The 21,505-nt window shown below is 39.4% G+C and overlaps 1 protein-coding gene across 2 annotated transcripts in view; it reads left to right on the top strand.

Annotated features, from left to right (window-relative positions):
• THEM4 (thioesterase superfamily member 4) overlaps positions 1–18,907 on the top strand; it is a 34,072-nt gene extending 15,165 nt beyond the window's left edge. Inside the window, exons 3-6 of one of the 2 annotated variants that reach the window (XM_012767626.3) lie at positions 1,176–1,335; positions 2,757–2,867; positions 15,432–15,556; positions 18,116–18,907. In XM_012767626.3, the coding sequence (XP_012623080.1) occupies positions 1,176–1,335; positions 2,757–2,867; positions 15,432–15,556; positions 18,116–18,156 (437 nt within the window). In that variant the 3' untranslated portion in view covers positions 18,157–18,907. The remainder of the gene's footprint in view (positions 1–1,175; positions 1,336–2,756; positions 2,868–15,431; positions 15,557–18,115) is intronic. The other variant, XM_076000132.1, reaches the window with a different exon arrangement.
• Positions 18,908–21,505: the final 2,598 nt, after the last annotated feature.

The following is a 21,505-nucleotide window of genomic DNA, read 5'->3' as shown; positions in this document are numbered from 1 at the left end:
TTAAATTTTGAAATGGATATAAAAGCACAAATATACCCATCCTTCCAGCAGTAGCTTTCAGTCTTTATTTTGAAGTGACCTACATTTTGACTCAATTCAGTACCCCCTCTTTGCTCACAGTTGAAAAAACTATATCTAAACAAGTATAGTAGTCACCCAGGATATATGGGAAGTATTCTTTGTCTTTTTAAAGTCTTGTTACAACCCATTAATTTGATTTCATGACCCCTAATGGTTCCAACCCCCAGTTTGGGAGCCTAGAGTCACAATCACACTTAAATATTTGGTGAATATTGGGTTGAACTGGCCTGTTTCTGATTCAGTATAACTGACAAGCTAAACTCATGCCTGCCAGCAAAACCTTCTCCTTTCTGTTACATTATTCATTTTCTCTAAATCCCATTTAACCACTTATTCCAAGAGGGATTGCTGTCTATACCTTACTGTTTTAGCCAGCATACTGTTTGCATTTGTATACTATATTTCCTGATTGCCATGTGTGGGTAAATACTTTGTTTTGATTTCATATATGTTTACTCTGTCCCCAGTTAAACTATTAATTCTACGAGGCCAAAGATCTTATATTCTTTTTTTTCTCCTGAATAGCTTGTTAAAACACCATATTCATGATGGCCAGGTGTGGTTGCTCATGCCTGTAATCCTAGCACTCTGGGAGGCCAAGGTGGGCAGATCGCTCAAGGTCAGGAGTTCGAAACCAGCCCAAGCAAGGGTGACACCCCCATCTCTACTAAAAATAGAAAGAAATTAATTGGCTAACTAAAAATATATAGAAAAAAATTAGCCAAGCATGGTGACACATGTCTGTAGTCCCAGCTACTTGGGAGGCTGAGGCAGAAGGATTGCTTGAGCCCAGGAGTTTGAGGTTGCTGTGAGCTAGGCTGATGCCATGGCACTCTAGCCTGGGCAACCAAGTGAGACTCTGTCTCAAAAAAAAAAAAAAAAAATACTATATTCTTGTTTCTTTGGACCCTCCCATTCTTTTCAGTTTTGGACCTATTTGACATTTTAATTCAATCATTTGTTGACATGTGAGAGTACAGGTGCTTGGCTCTGTCATGGTATTTCTCTCACACTTTTTTTTTTTTTTGGCCACTAATAATTGATGTGGGATCACACTTGTTTCTCATGTGCCCATTCACCTCATTTTCCTGCAGACCCAAAATTTACAAAAGAAGATGTAATGACACAGACCCGTCTCTTCACCAGCAGCTTTGAGGAGGGCCTGGGCTTTGAACATGCGATGTTCTATAATGATGTTGAAAAAAGGACAGTTTGCTTGTTTCAAGGAGGTCTTTACCTGGAAGGAATGCCTGGGTAAGAAGGATAGTCTAGAAATGTGGATCTAAAAGATTTTTATCTTATAGCGCCCCCACATATCCATAGACTACAATGAAGGCATTCAAATGGTAATGTAGATATATATTTATTGACATGAGAAGATGTTTATAATATATTATTAAAGGATATCTATATTGTTAATATTTATTAAATATTTAATATATTAAAGAGCATATATGATATATTATTATAGGACATGGCAATAAAGTATAATCTGAAGGAGTGTCATTAACATATTAACAGTGGCTTATCACTGACTAGATGGTAGTATTATGGGCCTTACGTTTTTTTTCTTTTCTTTTTTCTTCTGTTTATCTGCATTTTTAGAATTTATAAAAAATGAATGTGTAGGCCATGCTCGGTGGCTCACGCTTGTAATCCTAGCACTCTGGCAGGCCGAGGCGGGCGGATTGCTCAAGGTCAGGAGTTCAAAACCAGCCTGAGCGAGACCCCGTCTCTACTATAAAAATAGAAAGAAATTAATTGGCCAACTAATATATATATATATGTGTGTGTGTGTGTGTGTGTGTGTGTGTATATATATATATATATATATATATATATATATATATATATAAAAATATATATAAATTAGCCGGGCATGGTCACGCGTGCCTGTAGTCCCAGCTACTTGGGAGGCTGAGGCAGCAGGATCGCTTGAGCCCAGGCGTTTGAGGTTGTTGTGAGCTAGGCTGATGCCACGGCACTCACTCTAGCCTGGGCAAAAAAGCGAGACTCTGTCTCAAAAAAAAAAAAAAAAAAAAAATGAATGTGTATAGTTTTTTAAAGAAAAACATAATATAAATTTTCTAAATTATATTTTAGCTTTTTTCTTGCTTACAATCTGATTACAATTAAGTTCTGGTTTTATTACAATTGCTTAAGACTATACCATTATGTTATGAACAGGCCAAACATGATGCCTTATGCCTGTAATCCCAGAAATTTGAGAGGCCAAGGCAGGAGGATCACTTGAGCCCAGGAGTTGGAGACCAGCCTGGGCAACACAGCAAGATCCTATCTCTAAAAAAATTTAAATTAACCGAGCATAAGGGTACACACTTGTAGTCCCAGCTACTGGGGAGACTGAGGCAGGAGGATCATTTGAGCCCAGGAGTTTGAGGATCACTTAAGCCCAGGCTGTGATTGTGCCACTGCACTCCAGCCTGGGTGACAGAGAAAGACCATGTCTCTAAATAAATAAAAATAATAAAAATATGCTATAAACAAAATAAACTTAGGGACATGGGTATTATTTGACATTCACTATACTGGACATGGACTAAATGGACCTTTCATAAGTAAATTGTGTGAAGATGGCTTGGATAATTTCTCTTGAGAGGCTCTCTGTTTTGGAACTTCTGCAAACATTTCTCCTCTATTCCTATTGTGACTAGATTTCTTCATGGAGGTGCCATTGCAACCATGATTGATAGTACTCTTGGTATGTCTGCGCTAATAGCTGGGGGAATTGTCATGACTGCAAATCTCAACATCAATTTTAAAAGGTAAATTCATAATCATTCTCTGCTTCTCCTTAGATGTTGTAAGTTCATGTTCCCCAGCTGCAGGTCCTGAGACAAAGATTTGTGTGCAAGTGATTATTAAGGAAGTGTTCCCAGAGGAAACTAGCATAGGAGTGGGAGAAGGAGGACAGGGAAGGTGAGGAAGTCAACCAAGGTTGAGCTCTCAAAGTCCTGCAAAGGGCAGCTTTAGCCTCATCACACAAAGGATCTCTGGAATGAAATTTATGCCTCAGAATAATTCCTCCCTCATGAAGAGGGTCTTCATATTCTTATATACATCAGTCATTAAGATAAGGGCCATCTTGGGGACTATAAATCCTCAGGTACTTCTAAGACTTTCTGTTTTTCAGCATAGCAAGCTGTAGGGCATATAACCCCCCAAAAAGTGAGAAAAGCATCCAAGGAGCTCTGGATGGAGCACCAACATCCACTCCTTAAAAAAAATACATGTTTAACATAGAAATAAAAGGACAACAATCCTAGCATTCTGGGAGGCCGAGGTGGGAGGATTGATTGAGCTCAGGAGTTTAAGACCAACCTGAGCAAGAGTGAGACCCGGTCTCTAAAAACGAAGGAAATAAAAGGACATCAGATGAGTTTGGTATCCATCAAAAATAAAGCTTGGTATGATCTTATTTCTTCAACCATACAGCTTTACCTCTACAGTAAACAAAATAGTATGAATACTGGCACAGGATTAAGATAGCAACAGGACAGAACAGAATTTAGGAACAAAGAGTTGAATCGATGAGGTTTTGTGGATTATTACCTCACACAATAGGAACCATTTAAGTTACAAAACATCTCCATTTAATACCCCTGAAAGTTGTATGGATTGTGTGGCCATTGTCAGGGAGCCATACTTTATAGGGTATGGGTTTATTTGCTATAAAAAATCCATAGCCAAGCATGTCCTACTAAGGGCATTCAATAGAAAAGGATTCTGCCCCCCTAGAAATTATCATTAGTTTATTTCAGGGATCAGGAAACCTTTGCTGTAAATATTTTATGCCTATGGGCTATATGGTCTCTAGCACAACTACTCAATTCTGCCATTATAGCACAAAAGCAGCCATAGACAATACATAAACAAATGGGTGTTCCAATGAAACTTTATTTACAAAAACACAGTTGACCTGTGGGCTGTAGTTTGCTACATCCCATTTTATTTACATGAAGGTCCAGTTGGAAGAAATTAGACAAGGCGATTTGCTTATTTTGTTTTTTGTTTGTTTTCCCTGGGAGTATTTCCCTCTGACACACACTCACACACACACGCACATGCTGTATTGTGGCCAACACAGGATAGAAATTTATCCTGTGAAAGAAGTCTAGAAGAAGGCATCCTGGGCTGGTATGGCAGCCCCATGGGTCTCAGAAATGCAGGCTCCTTCCAGCTCACCTTTTCACAGTCCAGAATGGCACCAAAAGCCATCACATGTCCTGGACAGCAGGACTGAGGATGGGGAAAAGAGGGATGTCATCTTTCTTTCAGTTTTATTTTATTGCAGTAAGAACACTTAATAAGAGACCTACCCTCTGAACACATTTTTAAGTGTGCAATCCAGTATTGTTAACAATTGACGCAATGTTGTATAACAGATCTTTAGAACTCAATTATCTTGTGTAACTAAAACTTATGCCCACTGATTAGCAATTTCCCATTTCCCTCTCCCTCAATCTCTAGCCCTTGGTTACCACCATTGTACTCTCTGATTTTATGAGTTTGACTAATTTTGATACTTCATCTAAGTGGAATCATGTAGTATTTATCCTTCTGTGGCTGGTTTATTTTACTTAGCGTAATGTCTTCAAGATTTATTCATGTTGTCTCATATTGTAGGATTTCCTTCTTTGTTAAGGCTGAATAATATTCTGTTGTATGTATATGCCACATTTTCTTTATCCATTTATCCATTAGTGGACATGTAAGTTGTTTCTACATCTTGGCTATCATGAATAGTGCTACAGTGTACAATGGGGCACTAATATCTCTTCAAAATCCTGATTTCACCAGCCTGAGCAGAGCAAGACCCTATCTCTACTAAAAATAGAAAGAAATTAATTGGCCAACTAAAAATATATAGAAAAATCAGCCGGGCATGGTGGCGCATGCCTGTAGTCCCAGCTACTCGGTAGGCTAAGACAGAAGGATTGCTTGAGCCCAGGAGTTTGAGGTTGCTGTGAGCTAGGCTGACACCATGGCACACTAACCCCGCCAACAAAGTGAGACTCTGTCTCAAAAAAAAAGATCCTGATTTCAATTCTTTTGGGTAAATACCCAGAAGTAGGATTGCTGGTTCATATGGTAGTTCTATTTTTAATTTTTTAAGGAACCTCTGTACTGTTTTCCATAGTGGCTACATCATTTTGCATTCTCACCAGCAGTGTACAAGGCTTCCAATTTCTCCACTTCCTTACCAGCACTTAATGTCTTTTGGGTTTTTTGTTTTATAATAGCCATCCTAACAGGTGTGAAGTTATATTTCATTCTGGTTTTGATTTATATTTCCCTGATAATTAATGATATTGAGCATTTGTAATATACTGTTGTACTGTTGTTCATTTGTATGTCTTCTTTGGAGAAATGTCTACCCAAGTCTTTAGCCCATTTTTGGCCGGGCGTGGTGGCTCACGCCTGTAATCCTAGCACTCTGGGAGGCCGAGGCAGGCGGATTGCACAAGGTCAGGAGTTTGAAACCAGCCTGAGCAAGAGCAAGACCCCATCTCTACTATAAATAGAAAGAAATTAATTGGCCAACTAATATATATAGAAAAATTAGCTGGGCATGGTGGCACATGCCTGTAGTCCCAGCTACTCGGGAGGCTGAGGCAGCAGGATTGCTTGAGCCCAGGAGATGGAGGTTGCTGTGAACGAGGCTGATGCCACGGCACTAACTCTAGCCTAGGCAACAAAGTGAGACTCTGTCTCAAAAAAAAAAGTCTTTAGCCCATTTTTAAATTGGGTAGTTAATCTTTTGCTGATGTAATCTTTTGAGATGTAAGAGTTTCGTATATATTTTGAAAATTAACCCCTTATAAGCTATATTGTTTGTAGATATTTTATCCCATTCCATAGGTTGTTGCCTTTTCACTCTGTTGATTGTTTCCCTTAGTGTGCAGAAGCTTTTTAGTTTAATGTAGTCCCATCTGTCTATTTTTGCTTTTGTTGTCTGTGTTTTTAGTGTCATATCCATGAGATCATTGCCAAGACCGATGTCATGAAACATTTCCCCCTCCCCCATTTTCTTCCAAGAGTTTTAGTTTTAGGTCTTACGTTTAACTCTGTAACCTATTTTGAATCTATTTTTTTTTTTAATTTTTTTTTTTTTTTTGAGACAGAGTCTCACTTTGTTGCCCAGGCTAGAGTGAGTGCCATGGCGTCAGCCTCGCTCACAGCAACCTCAATCTCCTGGGCTCAAGCAATCCTGCTGCCTCAGCCTCCCGAGTAGCTGGGACTACAGGCATGCACCACCATGCCCGGCCAATTTTTTTTTGTATATATATTTTTAGTTGGTCAATTAATTTCTTTCTATTTTTGGTAGAGACGGGGTCTCGCTCAGGCTGGTTTCGAACTCCTGACCTTGAGCTATCCGCCCACCTCGGCCTCCCAAAGTGCTAGGATTACAGGCGTGAGCCACCACGCCCGGCCTGAATCTATTTTTGTGCATGGTATAAAGTGAGTCCAAAATTCATTATTTTGCATGTGGATATCCAGTTTTTCCAACACCATTTGTTAAAGAGACTATCTTTTCTCCGTTGTGTATTCTTGGTACCCTTGTAAAAGATCAATTGACTGTATATGTGTGGATTTATTTCTGGGCTCTATTTTCCGTTCCATTGGTCTATAACATATATGTTTGTTTTTATGCCAGTACCATGCTGTTTTAATTACTATAGATTTGTAATATACGTTGAAAGTAATGCCTTCAGCTTTTTTCTTCACAATTGTTTGGCTTTTCAAGGTCTCTATGTTTCTATATGAATTATAGAATTTTATTTTCTTTTTACTTCTGTAAAAAATACCATTGGGATTTTCATAGCAATTGCATTAAATCTATAGATTTCTTTGAGTACTAGGACCATTTTAGCAATATTATGTCTTCTTGTCCATGAACACAAGATGTCTTTCCATTTGTTTATGTCATCTTTAATTCTTTTCATCAGTGTTTTATAGTTTTCAGTATACAGCAGTTTTGCCTCCTTGGTTAAGTTTATTCCTAAGTATTTTATCCTTTTTGATTGTTCTCTTAATTTTCTTTTTGGATTGTTCATTGTTAGTGTACAGAAATGCAACTGATTTTTTGTGTGTTGATTTTACATCTTATAACTTTACTGAATTTATTTATTAATTCTAGCAGGTTTTTGTGGAATCTGTAGGATTTTCTACGTATAAGATCATGTCATCTGTAAACAGATCATTTTACTTTTTCCTTTCCAATTTGGATATGTTTTATTTATTTCTCTTGCTTAATTGCTCTCGCTAGGACTTTTAGTACAGTGTTGAATAGAAATGGCAACAACTCTTGTCTTGTTCCTGATCTTAAAGGAAAAATTTTCAGTCTTTTACTATTTAGAAATGATGTTAATTGTAGTTTCCATAAATGGCCTTTATTATTATAGGTTCCTTCTGTTCCTACTTGTGCCTTAACCTGTCACCCAAACTATCATTGTACCTCCTTGTCTCATATTATCTTTATGTGTCATCAACCACTCTTGTGTACCACTTGAATGAACGAGATGAACATTAGAATAAATTAGTCAAAATGTAACCAAAAAGAAAGTGAGATTTTGATAGCAATTACATGGCCTTTAAAGATTAACTTGGGTAAAGTTGTCATCTTTTTTTTTTTTTTTTTTACTGGATACACTTTTAGACAAGGAAAGTTGTTACCTGGCTAATTTTTCTTTTCTTTTTTTTTTTTTTCTGTAGAGATGTGGTATTGTTCTGTTGCCCAGTCTGGTCTCGAACTACTGGCCTCAAGCAATCCTTCCACCTTAGCCTCCCAAAGTGCTAGAATTACAGGCATGAGCCACCACACTCAGCCTGGGTTATATCCATAGGTTAGAATTTAACATTTATCGGGCCCTATGTTTTGTGTAAAGTTGTTTAGGTTCATAATAATGATAGTAATAGTAACCAAATTTAATATGCTCAGTTAATGTCACTTCAGGATATCAGAGATAACAACCTGGTATTCAGTTTTTTTTTGTTTTTTGTTTTTTTACTTCATTCTTTGTTCATGGCTGAGTAGTACTCTGTAGTATATATGTACCACATTTTCTTTTTTTTTTTTTATTTCGGCATATTATGGGGGTACAGATTTTAAGGTTTCAATAAATGCCCATTCCCCCCCCCCCCTATTCAGTTTTTTTTTTTTTTTTTTTTTGAGACAGAGTCTCGCTTTGTTGTCCAGGCTAGAGTGAGTGCCGTGGCGTCAGCCTAGCTCACAGCAACCTCAATCTCCTGGGCTCAAGCAATCCTGCTGCCTCAGCCTCCCGAGTAGCTGGGACTACAGGCGTGCGCCACCATGCCCGGCTAACTTTTTATATATATATCAGTTGGCCAATTAATTTCTTTCTATTTATAGTAGAGATGGGGTCTCGCTCTTGTTCAGGCTGGTTTTGAACTCCTGACCTTGAGCAATCCGCCCGCCTCGGCCTCCCAAGAGCTAGGATTACAGGCGTGAGCCACCGCGCCCGGCCCCGTATTCAGTTTTAATTGAGGATAATTTACAGTGTCAATTAAGGATCAAGTGCCTTAATCTACCCTACTGTTTCTAAGAAGCAAGAGTGTTCCTTAATGATTTCAAATAATTTCCAGCCCTCTGATCCAAATGTCACACTTGATTTAGTTCTTTCTTCTTAGCAAATTCAGATACAGAAAGCAGCTTATAACTAGTGGTGACTAGCCAGCTGAAAAGATCAATATCTAGGCATGTCTATAACCCATTCATGATAAATCAGTTGAGAAGCTCTGGATTAGTCTTCTTCGTGCAACATGGCAGATAAGAAATGCTGAAGGATGTTCCTCCTTCAAAACAAGTAGATCCTGCACCAAACACACAAGGAAATAAACTGCCAAGAGTGAGTATCAGCAGAAACAATAAATAACATATTTAGACCCCCATGGACTTAAGTTATCATGATAATCAATACACAATATGAACGAACAAAGTATAAGATGTTTAAAGAAATAAAATATGAAATCACAGAAAGAGAAAGCAATAATGAACTCTAAAAATTATTAGGCAGATTTGCCTTGGAATCTAATAGAACTTTTAGAAATAAAAGTGTAATTGTTTAAAAACAAAAACACCTCAGTGAATAGGTTAAAGGGCTATTTGAATAGCTGAGGGCCAGCTCATACTAGTAATCCCAGCCCTTTGGAAGACCGAGGGCTTGAGCCCAGAAGTTTGAGGCTACAGTGAGCTATGATCGTGCCACTGCACTACAGTCTGGGCAATAGGGCGAGACCCTGTCTCTTAAAAAACAACAAGAACAACAAAACAAACAAAAAAACATAGCTGAAAGTGAACAGAAATATAGAACTGAAGAAATTATCCTGATAAAAATATTTGTTGGTGAAGATTAAAACTTTTCCTCATGCCAGACGTGGTGGCTCACACCTGCAATCCCAGCACTTTGGGGAGCCAAGGTGGAAGGATCATTTGAGGCCAGAAGTTCAAGACCAGCCTGGGCAACAGAGCAAGAACCCATCTCCACAAAAAACAAGAAAAATTAGCCGGGTGTGGTGGCAAGTGCCAGTAGTCCCAGCTACTCGTGAGGCTGAGGCAGGAGGATCACTTGGGCCTGGGAGTTTGAGATTGCAGTGAGCTATGATGACACCACTGCACTCTAGCCTGGGTGGCAGAACAAGTCTCTGTCTCAAAAAAAAAAAAAAGAAAAGAAACAACTTTTCCTCTGAATCTATTTAGAAACTTACAAAACTATGGAATGTTATTTCTTTCTCTCCTACTATAACTACCCCACCTTGTCTGTTCAGAAAGGTTTCACTGCGGCCTGCATGGTATAAGAACAAGAGGGGTAAATGTGAAATCCTGTGGCTAGATAACACAGGCGTTTCTCTCTGTTTATTCTATTATAAGAATTTAAAACAAAGCTTTAAAAACTGCATTCTCTAGTTTTCTCAAGAGAAAGAAAAATAGGGTAAGCCCTAGTCTTCTGTTTCTTGTTTGCTTGCTTTTTAGAGTTTAGACTGTTTTTCATTCTGTTTTTGTTTTTCAGAAGCTCAGATCACTTAAACAATTTCATGGAACTGTATCTCTACTTTGTAGCCAATTGGAGCTTTTAGGAGCTCATTCCTCCAAAATGCACAATTAAATCCTGTTCTCTATTTTTATTAAAAATTTATTAGATAATTTATAACTCTAATGATTTTCATAATCTTACAGCCCAGTAAGCTTCAAATCAATTCTCCCTGCAAGATACTTCTCCCACTCCATTGAGATTTAATCACGAGTTCCATATGGATCAACAGATCCATATGCTCAGCGGTGGTGGTGTTGGTAATGGTGTTGGTAAAAACACTAAATTAGTCACCAGCTCCATGGTTGCAGTGTAATATTGAGATATATCCCATAAATACATCAAAATTCCCACCTCACTAAGTCATTTAGCAGATCTAACAAGCCCAAGTGCAAAAGGGGAAGCAGTACTTTCAATCAGACTGATAATGATTTGGATCCCACATGTGCCACCAAATAGATGTGGCTTTGGTAAGTTACTTAACCTCTCTGGGCCAAAGTTTCCTATCTATTCACCAGGGACAATAATACTTTTCTTAGAGAAGTGTTTGAAAATCACAGTTAATGTACTTAGAGCTAGCAATTTAATATGTCAAATGGGCCTTTTTAATTATTATTTTCAGATCTAGGCTTAGGAAAAAGAAAAGAAAGGGAAGGAAAGAAAAATTACCCTGAATCCAGCACAGAGAGAAAAGGAAATAGACAGTATAAAAACAGCTTAAGCTATAGAGGACAAATATAAAGTTATCATATGATCTAATCAGAGTCCTAGAAAAATAAAATAGAGAGAATGGAAGAGATCCTGTATTTGAAGAAATAATGGATTCAACATATTCTAGAACTAAAGAAAATCATGGGCCGGGTGCAGTGGCTCATGCCTATAATCCTAACACTCTGGGAGGCTGAAGCGGGAGGATTGCTCAAGGTCAGGAGTTCGAAACCAGCCTGAGCAAGCGCAAGACCCCATCTCTACTATATATAGAAAGAAATTAATTGGCCAGCTAAAAATATATAGAGAAAAAATTAGCGGGGCATGGTAGCACATCCTGTAGTCCCAGCTACTCGGGAGGCTGAGGCAGCAGGATTGCTTGAACCCAGGAGTTTTAGGTTGCTATGAGCTAGGCTGATGCCATGGCACTCTAGCCCAAGCAACAGAGTGAGACTCTGTCTCAAAAAAATAAAATATAAAAAAAATAAAAATAAATTAAAAAAAGAAAATCATGAATGCACAGAGAAAACTCAATAAATATCAAGCAAGATAAATAAAAATAAATTCATACCTAGAAATATAGAGAAATTGTAAAATATTTAAGGCACAGAGCAGATGTCTCTGCTCATCTTAAAAGCAGAGACAAAAGATCACTCATTACACAGCAGTCCTGCTTCTTGGAAGCAAGAGGGCACCATAACACTGGCAGTAAACCTCAGTAGGAACAGGAGAAGCTAGAAGACAACAAAATATCTTGAAAGTACTGAAACATATCAACCTAAAATCATGCTCTCAGCAAAGCTAACTTCCAAAAATGAGGGCAAAATAAAGGTGTTTTCATTCAAACAAAAATGGAGTTTGTGGAACAACAGAACAACACCCACAGAACTTCTAAAGGATATACTTCAAAAAGAAGGAAAGTAATTCTAACAGGCAGGAGCATGGGAAGAGGAATTGTGAGCAAATAAATTGGTGAGCATGTAGATAACAAAAATCTAAATAGAGTCTCTATATATGTAATAATAATGTCTAAATTCCAGGGATTAACAAAAGGATAGCTAAAATACTGGACAACAATAGCATTTTGGGGAGAGGGCAAACAAAGTTAATGTTCAAACATCCTTGTATTTTTCAATGGGGAGCATGATTAAGAGAAAATGAAGATAAAAGTAATGCCTAAAACAGTAAAAGAATAAAAATCAAAGAAATAAATAGAAAAACTCGATTCTTTAAAAAGCAAGAAAGAACTCTGGGAGGCCGAGGTGGGTGAATCGTTTGAGCTCAGGAGTTCGAGACCAGCCTGAGCAAGAGCAAGACCTCATCTCTACTAAAAATAAAAATAAATTAGATGAACAACTAAAAATAGAAAAAAAATTAGACGAGTGTGGTGGCACATACCTGTAGTCCCAGCTACTCGGGAGGCTCAGGCAGGAGGATTGCTTGAGCCCAGGAGTTTGAGGTTGCTGTGAGCTAGGCTGATGCCACAGCACTCTAGCCCGGGCGACAGAGCAAGACTCTGTCTCAAAAAAAAATAAATAAATAACCAAAATTTGTAGGATAGTAGGGAGAAATTGAATAATCCAGCTTCATAGTGGGACATTCCAACACACTGTTCTCAATTACTGATAGGTCAAGCAGACAAAACAATTAGAGCCAGGCTTGGTGGTGCAGTGGTGGCTACAGTGGTAGCTATGCTCCCAGCTACTCAGGAGGCTGGGCAGGAGGATTACTTGAGCCAAAAGTTGGAAGCTGCATTGTGCTATAGTCATGCCTATGAATAGCTACTGCACTCCAGCCTGGGTAACAGCAAGACTCCATTTCTAAAAAACAAGCAAACAAAAAAATTAGAAAACAGGATTTAAACACTACAAGATAACAAAATGACTTGTTGGACAAATGTAAAACTCTATATGCAATAATTAGAGAAAAAAGGTACTTTCCCAACACACATTTGTAAAAATTGATCATGTATTGGTTCACAAATCAAATCTCAATAAATTTTAAAGAATTAGAATCTTACAGGCCAAGTTCTCTGGCCACATTAAATTAGAAAGTCAAAAATAAGAGAATTTTTTTAAAATCTGTAGTAAGTTATAATAACACTAGCTACTGTAACAGCCCTTATATTTTACTACCTTAAACCAATAGACTTTTTTTGTTTACATAAGAGTCCCATGTGGTTAAACTGGTCAGTGAGAGACTATTCCCATGAAGTGATTCAGAGACCCAGGCTCATTCCCAAGTGTGGTTCTATCCCCATAGGGCATTAATGTCTTTATTTAACTATTCGCCTTTCTAATCATTTTATTGTCAATTTTCATAACATATTCCTGAGATTTTTTTCATTTCAATTAAGTTTTCAAATATATTGATATGAAGTTATTCATAATCTCATTTTTTTAAAATCTCAGCTAAATCTGTAGGTTTTTTTGGGCCCGAATAGTATTTATTTATGCTTTCTCTCTTTTTTTTTTTTTTTATCTGTCTTGCCAAAGATTAGTAGTCTTTTCAAAGAGCTGTCTTTCGGTTTTGTTGAAGTGTTGTGTGTGTGTGTGTGTGTGTGTGTGTTTTCTCTTTTATTTTTAAATGTTGCTTTTATCATTGTTATCACCTTTCAGCCTCTATAACAAGTTTAATTAAGTTGTCTGGCAAAACTGGACTAAGGAAAATGATCTAAAGCCAGTTTTCTATGCCAACCAAACTAACCTGCACCTAAATATTAGTTACATATAGAAAATTGTATTCTATAAACATAGTTGTGATAGTAGTTACGTTATTTTGTATTTTCTGAGATCCTTCCTATAAGCCTCTCTAAGATTCTAGGACTTTCTATTGCAAGAGCTGGAACTCTTAACTCATTAGATTAAGCAAAAAAAAAGGTAACATAATGTAAAGTTTGTGTGGCTGAGAAGTCAGGTATGGCTGGGATCTCAGCCACGCTTTCTTCTCAGTCTGCTTCATCCTCAGGTAGCCTTTCCTAGTGGAGCGGCACAAAGGCCACCAGCCAGGCTTGTACCTTATAAGCCCAGCAACCTCAGGGAAAAAGAATCCAGCTCCAAAGGCTCCAGCATAAGTTCAAGGATTGACTCTTTCAGCCTGTGCCCACCCCCACAACCAGTCACTGTGGGTGGGGAGCATCAACCTGTCAACTCTAGTCACCCTATATGGCTAAGAATGAGGGAGAGATGGTTCCCCAGTGAATGAGTCTTTGAGTGTGTGAAAGAGAGAATGAAGTGAGGCGTAGTGGCTAGGTAAATGAAGAGAGTAATGTCAATAGAAAAGGGAGATGCTGTCCAGGCAAGAACATCTACTGTCCCCAGGGTCTTAGTCAATTTTGAATTGGCTCAACAAAATAGCAAAGCTGGGTTGTTCCATCAAGAGGTTCATGAAAAGCTAATAGAAGTAGTTATTAAAAGATTATAGGAAGGGAAACTGGGCAGAGGAATAATCACAGTGATAACTTCCTCTCTGCCTGGAGTGGTTCCATCATCTACTTGGTAGCACTGTAGGAGCGCTTCCATGCTCTCTACCTTATGTTTCTGCTCACTGAAATTTCACCTTTAAAGAGATATCTTTTTCATTAAGATACTGTACATCCAAGATTCCCAGAGCTGACTATAGCCACTAGTCATGTGTAACTATTTACATTTAAATATAAATTAGGCCAGCACAGTGTTTTACACCTGTAATCCTAGCACTTTGGGAGGCCAAGGCAGTAGGATCACTTGAGGCCAGAAGTTTGAGACCACCCTGAGCAACATAGGGAGACATTGTCTCTAGTCCCAACTACTCAGGAGGCTGAGGCAGGAGGATCACTTGAGCCCAGGAGTTTGAGGTGGCAGTGAGTTATGATGACACCACTGCACGCTAGCCAGAGCAATAGAACGAGAGCCTGTCTCAAAAATAAACATAAATAAATATGAATATAAGTTACTTAAAATTAAATAAATTTAATGAATCAGTTTCTCATTTATACTAACCACATTTCAAGTGCTCAGTGTGCACTACCATATTGGACAGCTCAGAGATGGAGCATTTATTTGTATCATCACAGAAAGTTATGCTGAACAGCACTGGCCTACAACAGTAAGGTGTTATCAGCAATTTGTTGTTATTAGGTATATTCTAGTGACAGTACTCTAAAGGGAATTAGATAAGAAATTTTGATAATGACAGAGGAAATGAGAGAAGTTACCTGGGACTATCCCATGACCCTATTTTCACTTCTGTAAAAGATTTCGGCTCCCTTCAGACTTTGCTCTGGGTCTCCAAAGGGGACAGTCTCTGCTATCACAGAGCTGGAATCCCTGGTAATCTCTTCAAACCAAACCCAGAAGGGCAGACAAGGACTGTATGACCAGGAGCCACCCTCTGAAAACAGTGGTGCTTGGGAAAAGGGGGCATGAGAGGGAATTGGTGCCTGAGCCCTTGAGAAATGTGTTACCCAGGGCAGTCAATGCTCACTGATATCAGATATTATAAATTTCCACCCCTTGTCATACACTTGATCATCTTTCAATGTTACATAACTCTGAAACTCATTTTTTTCCTTTTTCTTTTTCTCTGCAGACCTATCCCTCTTTGTTCTGTTGTTGTGATAAATAGCCAAGTTGATAAAGTTGAAGGAAGAAAAATTTTTGTTTCCGGTAATGTTCAAAGTGCTGATGAGAAGACCCTACACTCAGAGGCAACAGGTAAGAAGCTGCTACTATTTCTTTTGGGGAGTTGGGTTGGGTTGGGGTTTTCGTTTGTTTGCTTTTTGGTTTGGGTTTTGAGCGGGGTTTGTTTAGTTTGATTTTTTGCTTTGGTTTTGTAACCCACACAAACCCGGAAATTCCTTTGTTTGTTTTTGGTTTTGTTTTGTTTTGTTTGAGACAGGGTCTTGCTCTATCACCAAGGCTGGAGTGCTGTGCCGTCAGCCTAGCTCACTACAACCTCAAACTCCTGGACTCAAGTGATCCTCCTATCTCAGGCTCCTGTGTAGCTGGGACTATACACACGTGCCACCATGCCAGCCAACTTTTCCTATTTTATGTAGAAATGCTCAGGCTGGTCTTGAACTGCTGGCCTCAAGCGATCCTCCTGCCTCAGCCTCCCAGAATACTAGGATTACAGGCATGAGCCACTATGCCCAGCCTTAGAAATTCTTAATTCCCTTTCATGCAAAGAACAAGTTAGAGGTATTCTTATACATTGCTGGTACAGGGCTATCTGCCAATATCTATCAAAATTACAAAGTTGTGTGCCCTTTGGCCCACTTCAGGACTTCATCTCACAAGTACATTAAGGTATGCAAAATAATAATGTATTAGGTTGCTGTGGGTTGCAGTAATTGTGTTACTCGTTAAATATTATTTATAATAGCAAACGATTGTCAAAACATAGCTATCCATAGGAGAAAGAACTACAGCTCATCTATAAACTATATTGTGTGTGTATGCCATAAAAAATACTGTGGTGCCATAAATAAGAATAAGGAAGTTCTTTGACGTGGAGCTATCTTATTAACGTATATTGAATGAAGAACACAAGATGTAGGACAATGAATATAATATGTTATCATTAGTGTAGAAAAAGCAGAGAGGTTCTTCCCATTCTACCATCCAAATATTAACCAGCTCACACCTGTAAACCTAGCACTCTGGGAGGCCGAGGCGGGCGGATTGCTCGAGGTCAGGAGTTCGAAACCAGCCTGAGCAAGAGCAAGACCCCGTCTCTACTATAAATAGAAAGAAATTAATTGGCCAACTAAAAATATATAAAAAAAAAAAAAAAATAGCCGGGCATGGTGGTGCATGCCTGTAGTCCCAGCTACTCGGGAGGCTGAGGCAGTAGGATGTAGGATTGCTTGAGCCCAGGAGTTTGAGGTTGCTGTGAGCTAGGCTGACGCCACAGCACTCACTCTAGCCTGGGCAACAAAGCGAGACTCTGTCTCAAAAAAAAAAAAAGAATATATGTATCCCTAAGGAATATCTCATTCAGTTGTTTATTTTTGAACTTTGTAGAAAAGAGATCATGACATAACATATCCTTTCCTGGGACTTGATTTTTTTCACTCAGCTTTATGTTACTGTGGTTTATCCATATCGTTGGCTGTGTAGTTTACTCATTTTTACTGCTGTGTAACACTCCACATGTGACTATACTACAACGCATTTATCTCTTGTGATGACGGGCCTCTGACTATTATGAATGGGGCTGCCACGAACATTCTTGTTCATGTCTCCTGGTGGCCTGCATGGGCAAGAGCTTGGCATATACTTCAGGAGTAGAATTTCTGGATTATAGGGTATGTGAATGTTCAACTTCACAGGGGAATAATGCCAGATTACTTTCTAAAGCTGTACCAAATTATACTCCCAATATATGAGATTCTTTTGATTCTCTAGCAACTAGTGAAGTCAGACTTTTTGATATTTGCCAATCAAATGGTTATAAAATGGTATCTCAGTGTAATCTTGATTTGTATTCCCTGATTACCCTGAGATACTCCCTGAAGAATTGACTGTCTCTTCATATATTTATGACTGTATTTGTTTCTTTTTCTGTGAAATTCTTGTTTGTTCAATTCAGCTCATTCTATTTTTTCATTTTCTTACTGATTTTTAGGAGTTCCTTATGTATTTTACATTAGACTAATTCTTTTATTGGACATATAAGTTGTACATATCTCCTTCCAGCACATAAGTTGTCTTTTATTTGCTTTAAGGTATCTTTTTTATTAACAGAAGTTTTTAATGTTAATATAGTCACATTTATTAGATTTTTCCCTTTATGGTTAATGCTTTTTGTGTCTTGTTTAAGAAATTGGTTTTTCTCCCAAGTATCAGCTGTTCGCAGGAATGATGGATAAAAGGCACAGGAGGAAGATAATAATTTGAGTCCACAGTCAATTTAAGAATTCCATTCCAGGCTGTAGTTTGTACTGTCTTACTAAACCTTTCAGTATCATAAAGGTGCCAGATGGTTCAGTTGTAATTTTACTTCTTTTCATTTCCCTGACTATCTCTAATGGAAGTGGTAATGAACCGTGAAATGGCCAAGTGGTGAGGACCTGGTTACCCAGGGGGAGGTAATACAGTGTTGTGATAGTCAAAAGTTGATTCTTAATTTAGCTAAAAAGTGATAGTGGGCATATAGACTGAAGGTACAAATATGAATCTAAATGCCTTCCTTTGGATATGTCTATTTTGAGTTCCATCAGATTGAAGTCAGTTGACTTATAATCATCTTCTGTTATTTTGTTTGTTTAGGCTTATTTATACAGCTGGATCCTGATAAAAGTCTGACATAAAAGAGCTACTGGTGAATTCCACACCATTCTGCATAAGGCTGTCCCCTTCCGGAAGAAGCAGTTATCTCCATACCTACTCTGCTCACCCACTGCTGAATCCCCCGTAGGGAGAAGCCGGCAGACCTTCCTAAGCAGTCTTCTGAATACAGTTTTAGGAACCAAGTTTCCACCTTCTAAACTTTTTAGCACAGAAACAGTGAGAGTATCAGCAATTCTTTGTGTCTCCTTAGGACATGTGTCTGGTTCTCCTCAGCTTTGAATGGGCTCCTTAAAGTTGCACAAGCATGATGTCTGTCCCACAGCAGACTGGAGAAAAAAAAATTTTTTAATAATTTTGTTTAATTTCTTTTTTAATTTCAGCATATTACAGGGGTACAAATGTTTAGGTTACATATATTGCCCTTGCCCCACCCAAGTCAGAGCTTCAAGTGTATCCATCCCCCAGACAGTGTGCACCACACCCATTAGGTGTGAAAATACCTATCCGCGCCTCTCCCCTCCCTGGAGAAAAAATTTGTGTTGAAACTTTTACTGCAAACTTGGAAATGCTAGAAAACCAAATGAAGGAATATATACATAGGTGTGTGTGCATATGCATACACATTGTAAGTACAAAGCTAGTCTTGTTGTCTCTAAGCGAACAAATCTTTTTCTTCCGAGTAGGAAACACAACCAGTTCCTGTAGGAATGGATACCTCACATCTGTTGTCTAGGATTCTAGATATTAAACTACTGTACCATTTCTAACATAGGTTGTTGCGTGTTCCCTGCACCATAGTTGTCACTGGAAGTGTGCTGAATGAGTTCCCTAGGGCTGCTATGATAAAGCACCACAAACTGGGTGGTTTAAACCAGCATCAACTCATTGTCTTACGGTTCTGGAGGCCAGAAGTCCAAATTCAAGATGTCAACAAAGCTGTTCTCCCTCTGGGGGTGCTAAGGAAGGGGTTGGTCCGTGTGTCTCTCCTCGCTTCTAGTAGCTTCAAGCATTCCTTGGCTTGTAGCTGCATCACTCCATCTTCACATGTCATCCTCTCTGTGTGTCTTCACATCATCTTCTCTCTGTGCATATCTGTCTCTGTGTCCAAATGTCCCCTTTTTACAGGGATACCAGGGGAGGGGGAGAACAAAAAATAAAGCAAGCAAGAAAGAAAATAAAATACAGGGGATACCAGTCATATTGGTAGGGCCCACTTGAATGACCTCATTTTAACTCGATTACCTCTGTAAAGACTATATTTCCGGCCAGGCGTGGTGGCTCATGCCTGTAATCCTAGCACTTTGGGAGGCCGAGGCGGGCGGATTGCTCAAGGTCAGGAGTTCGAAACCAGCCTGAGCGAGACCCCGTCTCTACCAAAAATAGAAATAAATTAATTGACCAACTAAAAATATATATACAAAAAATTAGCCGGGCATGGTGGCACATGCCTGTAGTCCCAGCTACTCAGGAGACTGAGACAGAAGGATCACTTGAGCCCAGGAGTTTGAGGTTGCTGTGAGCCAGGCTGACGCCATGGCACTCACTCTAGCCTGGGCAACAAAGTGAGACTCTGTCTCAAAAAAAAAAAAAAAAAGACTGTATTTCCAAATAGGGTCACATTATATGCTACTAGAAATTAGGTCTTCAACTTACCTTTTTAGGGGGGGACACAATTAAGATAAGACTAAAAATGAATGGGGAGACTAATGTTCTGGAAAACATAGTCTGCTTCCTAATGCAGGCAATAGATTATCTGGGCTTCAGTTTCTTGCCTTTCTTTCCCTTTATTGAAAGTTTAAGCTTAACTATATGAAATCACCATTTCTGAAGATCAGAATGGTTAAATATTGACAATTTCCTATGGTCTTACCTAATAACTTAGGGTAAGCCTTGTGATACCTACCCAGTCATCCTCCCATAGCCAAAATATCAGCAGGAGCCCTCCACTGCCAGAGCCGACTGACCCTGGAATAGCCAAGCCAGAAGAAGACCCAAGTCCGGGAGGCTGTGTCTCCAGTGTCAAGCTGCAGGAAAGGGACCAGTAGATGGGGAGCCCAGCAGAGGGGGGAGGGACACGACAGAGGTGAAGCTGGTAGTTCCTTCTCCTTGGAAACATGCCTGGCAAACGGCTGAGCTCACAGCCTTGCAATTTACATGTCTGGCAACAGCCAGCCTTTATTCCCAGTCTTCCTTCCAGCTAATTCTGAAACTGCAAGACACAGTGGGCTCTTATGACAGCTGTATCCCACGTGTTGAAAAATGTGAAGCTGAAGGAATGAGCCAGCACTGCTGTCTAGTTTCACTTAACACATGGAAGTTTTAACAGTGAAAGCACTTTACTCTCATCATTTGGTTTAGCTGACAGGCTTGCAAAACTGCAGCAGCACATCAGACCTCCACCCAAGGCAGAAGAACCTAACTAAAGAAGGCCAAATGACCAGTTTTTCTTCTTCCTATTAAGTATGCTCACCCCGCTTTCTATCCACTTTTACAGTTTTAGTTTTCACACTGGTTTGAGCCTGTCCGAGGTCGTTGCAGCATGTGAGTGAGATGCTGCACGAGAGCCACCAAGAGAAAAGCCCAGTCACTGTCAACACAGGGTTTCCCTGCTTTATAGCAGCCTATTCGTAGGCTTCCCTAAGCCCTGGCTTTCTTGCCCCCATCAGCTGTATTTTGACCAATAGGTAAAACGGCAAGAGGTGGCTGAACAGTCGGAAGGAGGGAGGGAGATGCCATCAGAATTGTGTCTCGTTCCCCTCCATCACCAGCTTGCTGTGTGACCTAATGAAACTATTCCTCATTGCCTGTTTCCCCCTTTGCACTGCATGGTAAATAACATTTTTTTTTTTTTTTTTTTTGAGACAGAGTCTCACTTTGTTGCCCAGGCTAGAGTGAGTGCCGTGGCGTCAGCCTAGCTCACAGCAACCTCAAACTCCTGGGCTCAAGCGATCCTTCTGTCTCAGCCTCCCAAGTAGCTGGGACTACAGGCATGCACCACCATGCCCGGCTAATTTTTTCTATATATATTAGTTGGCCAATTAGTTTCTTTCTATTTATAGTAGAGACGGGGTCTTGCTCTTGCTCAGGCTGGTTTCGAACTCCTGACCTCGAGCAATCCACCCGCCTCGGCCTCCCAGAGAGCTAGGATTACAGGCGTGAGCCACCGCGCCCGGCCTTAAATAACATTTTGAATGAAGATTCCCACCCATTACCGTCTCCAGACCCTTGGCCCTCCCCCTACTGGGGAGTTGTGAGGCCAGATTATTGTTCTACCTAATAACTAGCCATCATGGACCCTACACAAACATATATTTTTCAGTGCCACGTATATACAACATTATCTATGGAGGAAACAACTCAATCTCTGTC

This window comes from Microcebus murinus, chromosome 2 (assembly GCF_040939455.1).
Source record: "Microcebus murinus isolate Inina chromosome 2, M.murinus_Inina_mat1.0, whole genome shotgun sequence".
NCBI lineage: Eukaryota > Metazoa > Chordata > Mammalia > Primates > Cheirogaleidae > Microcebus > Microcebus murinus.
The sequence above is the reverse complement of the archived record's forward strand: the minus strand, read 5'-3'. Positions and strand labels throughout refer to the sequence as shown.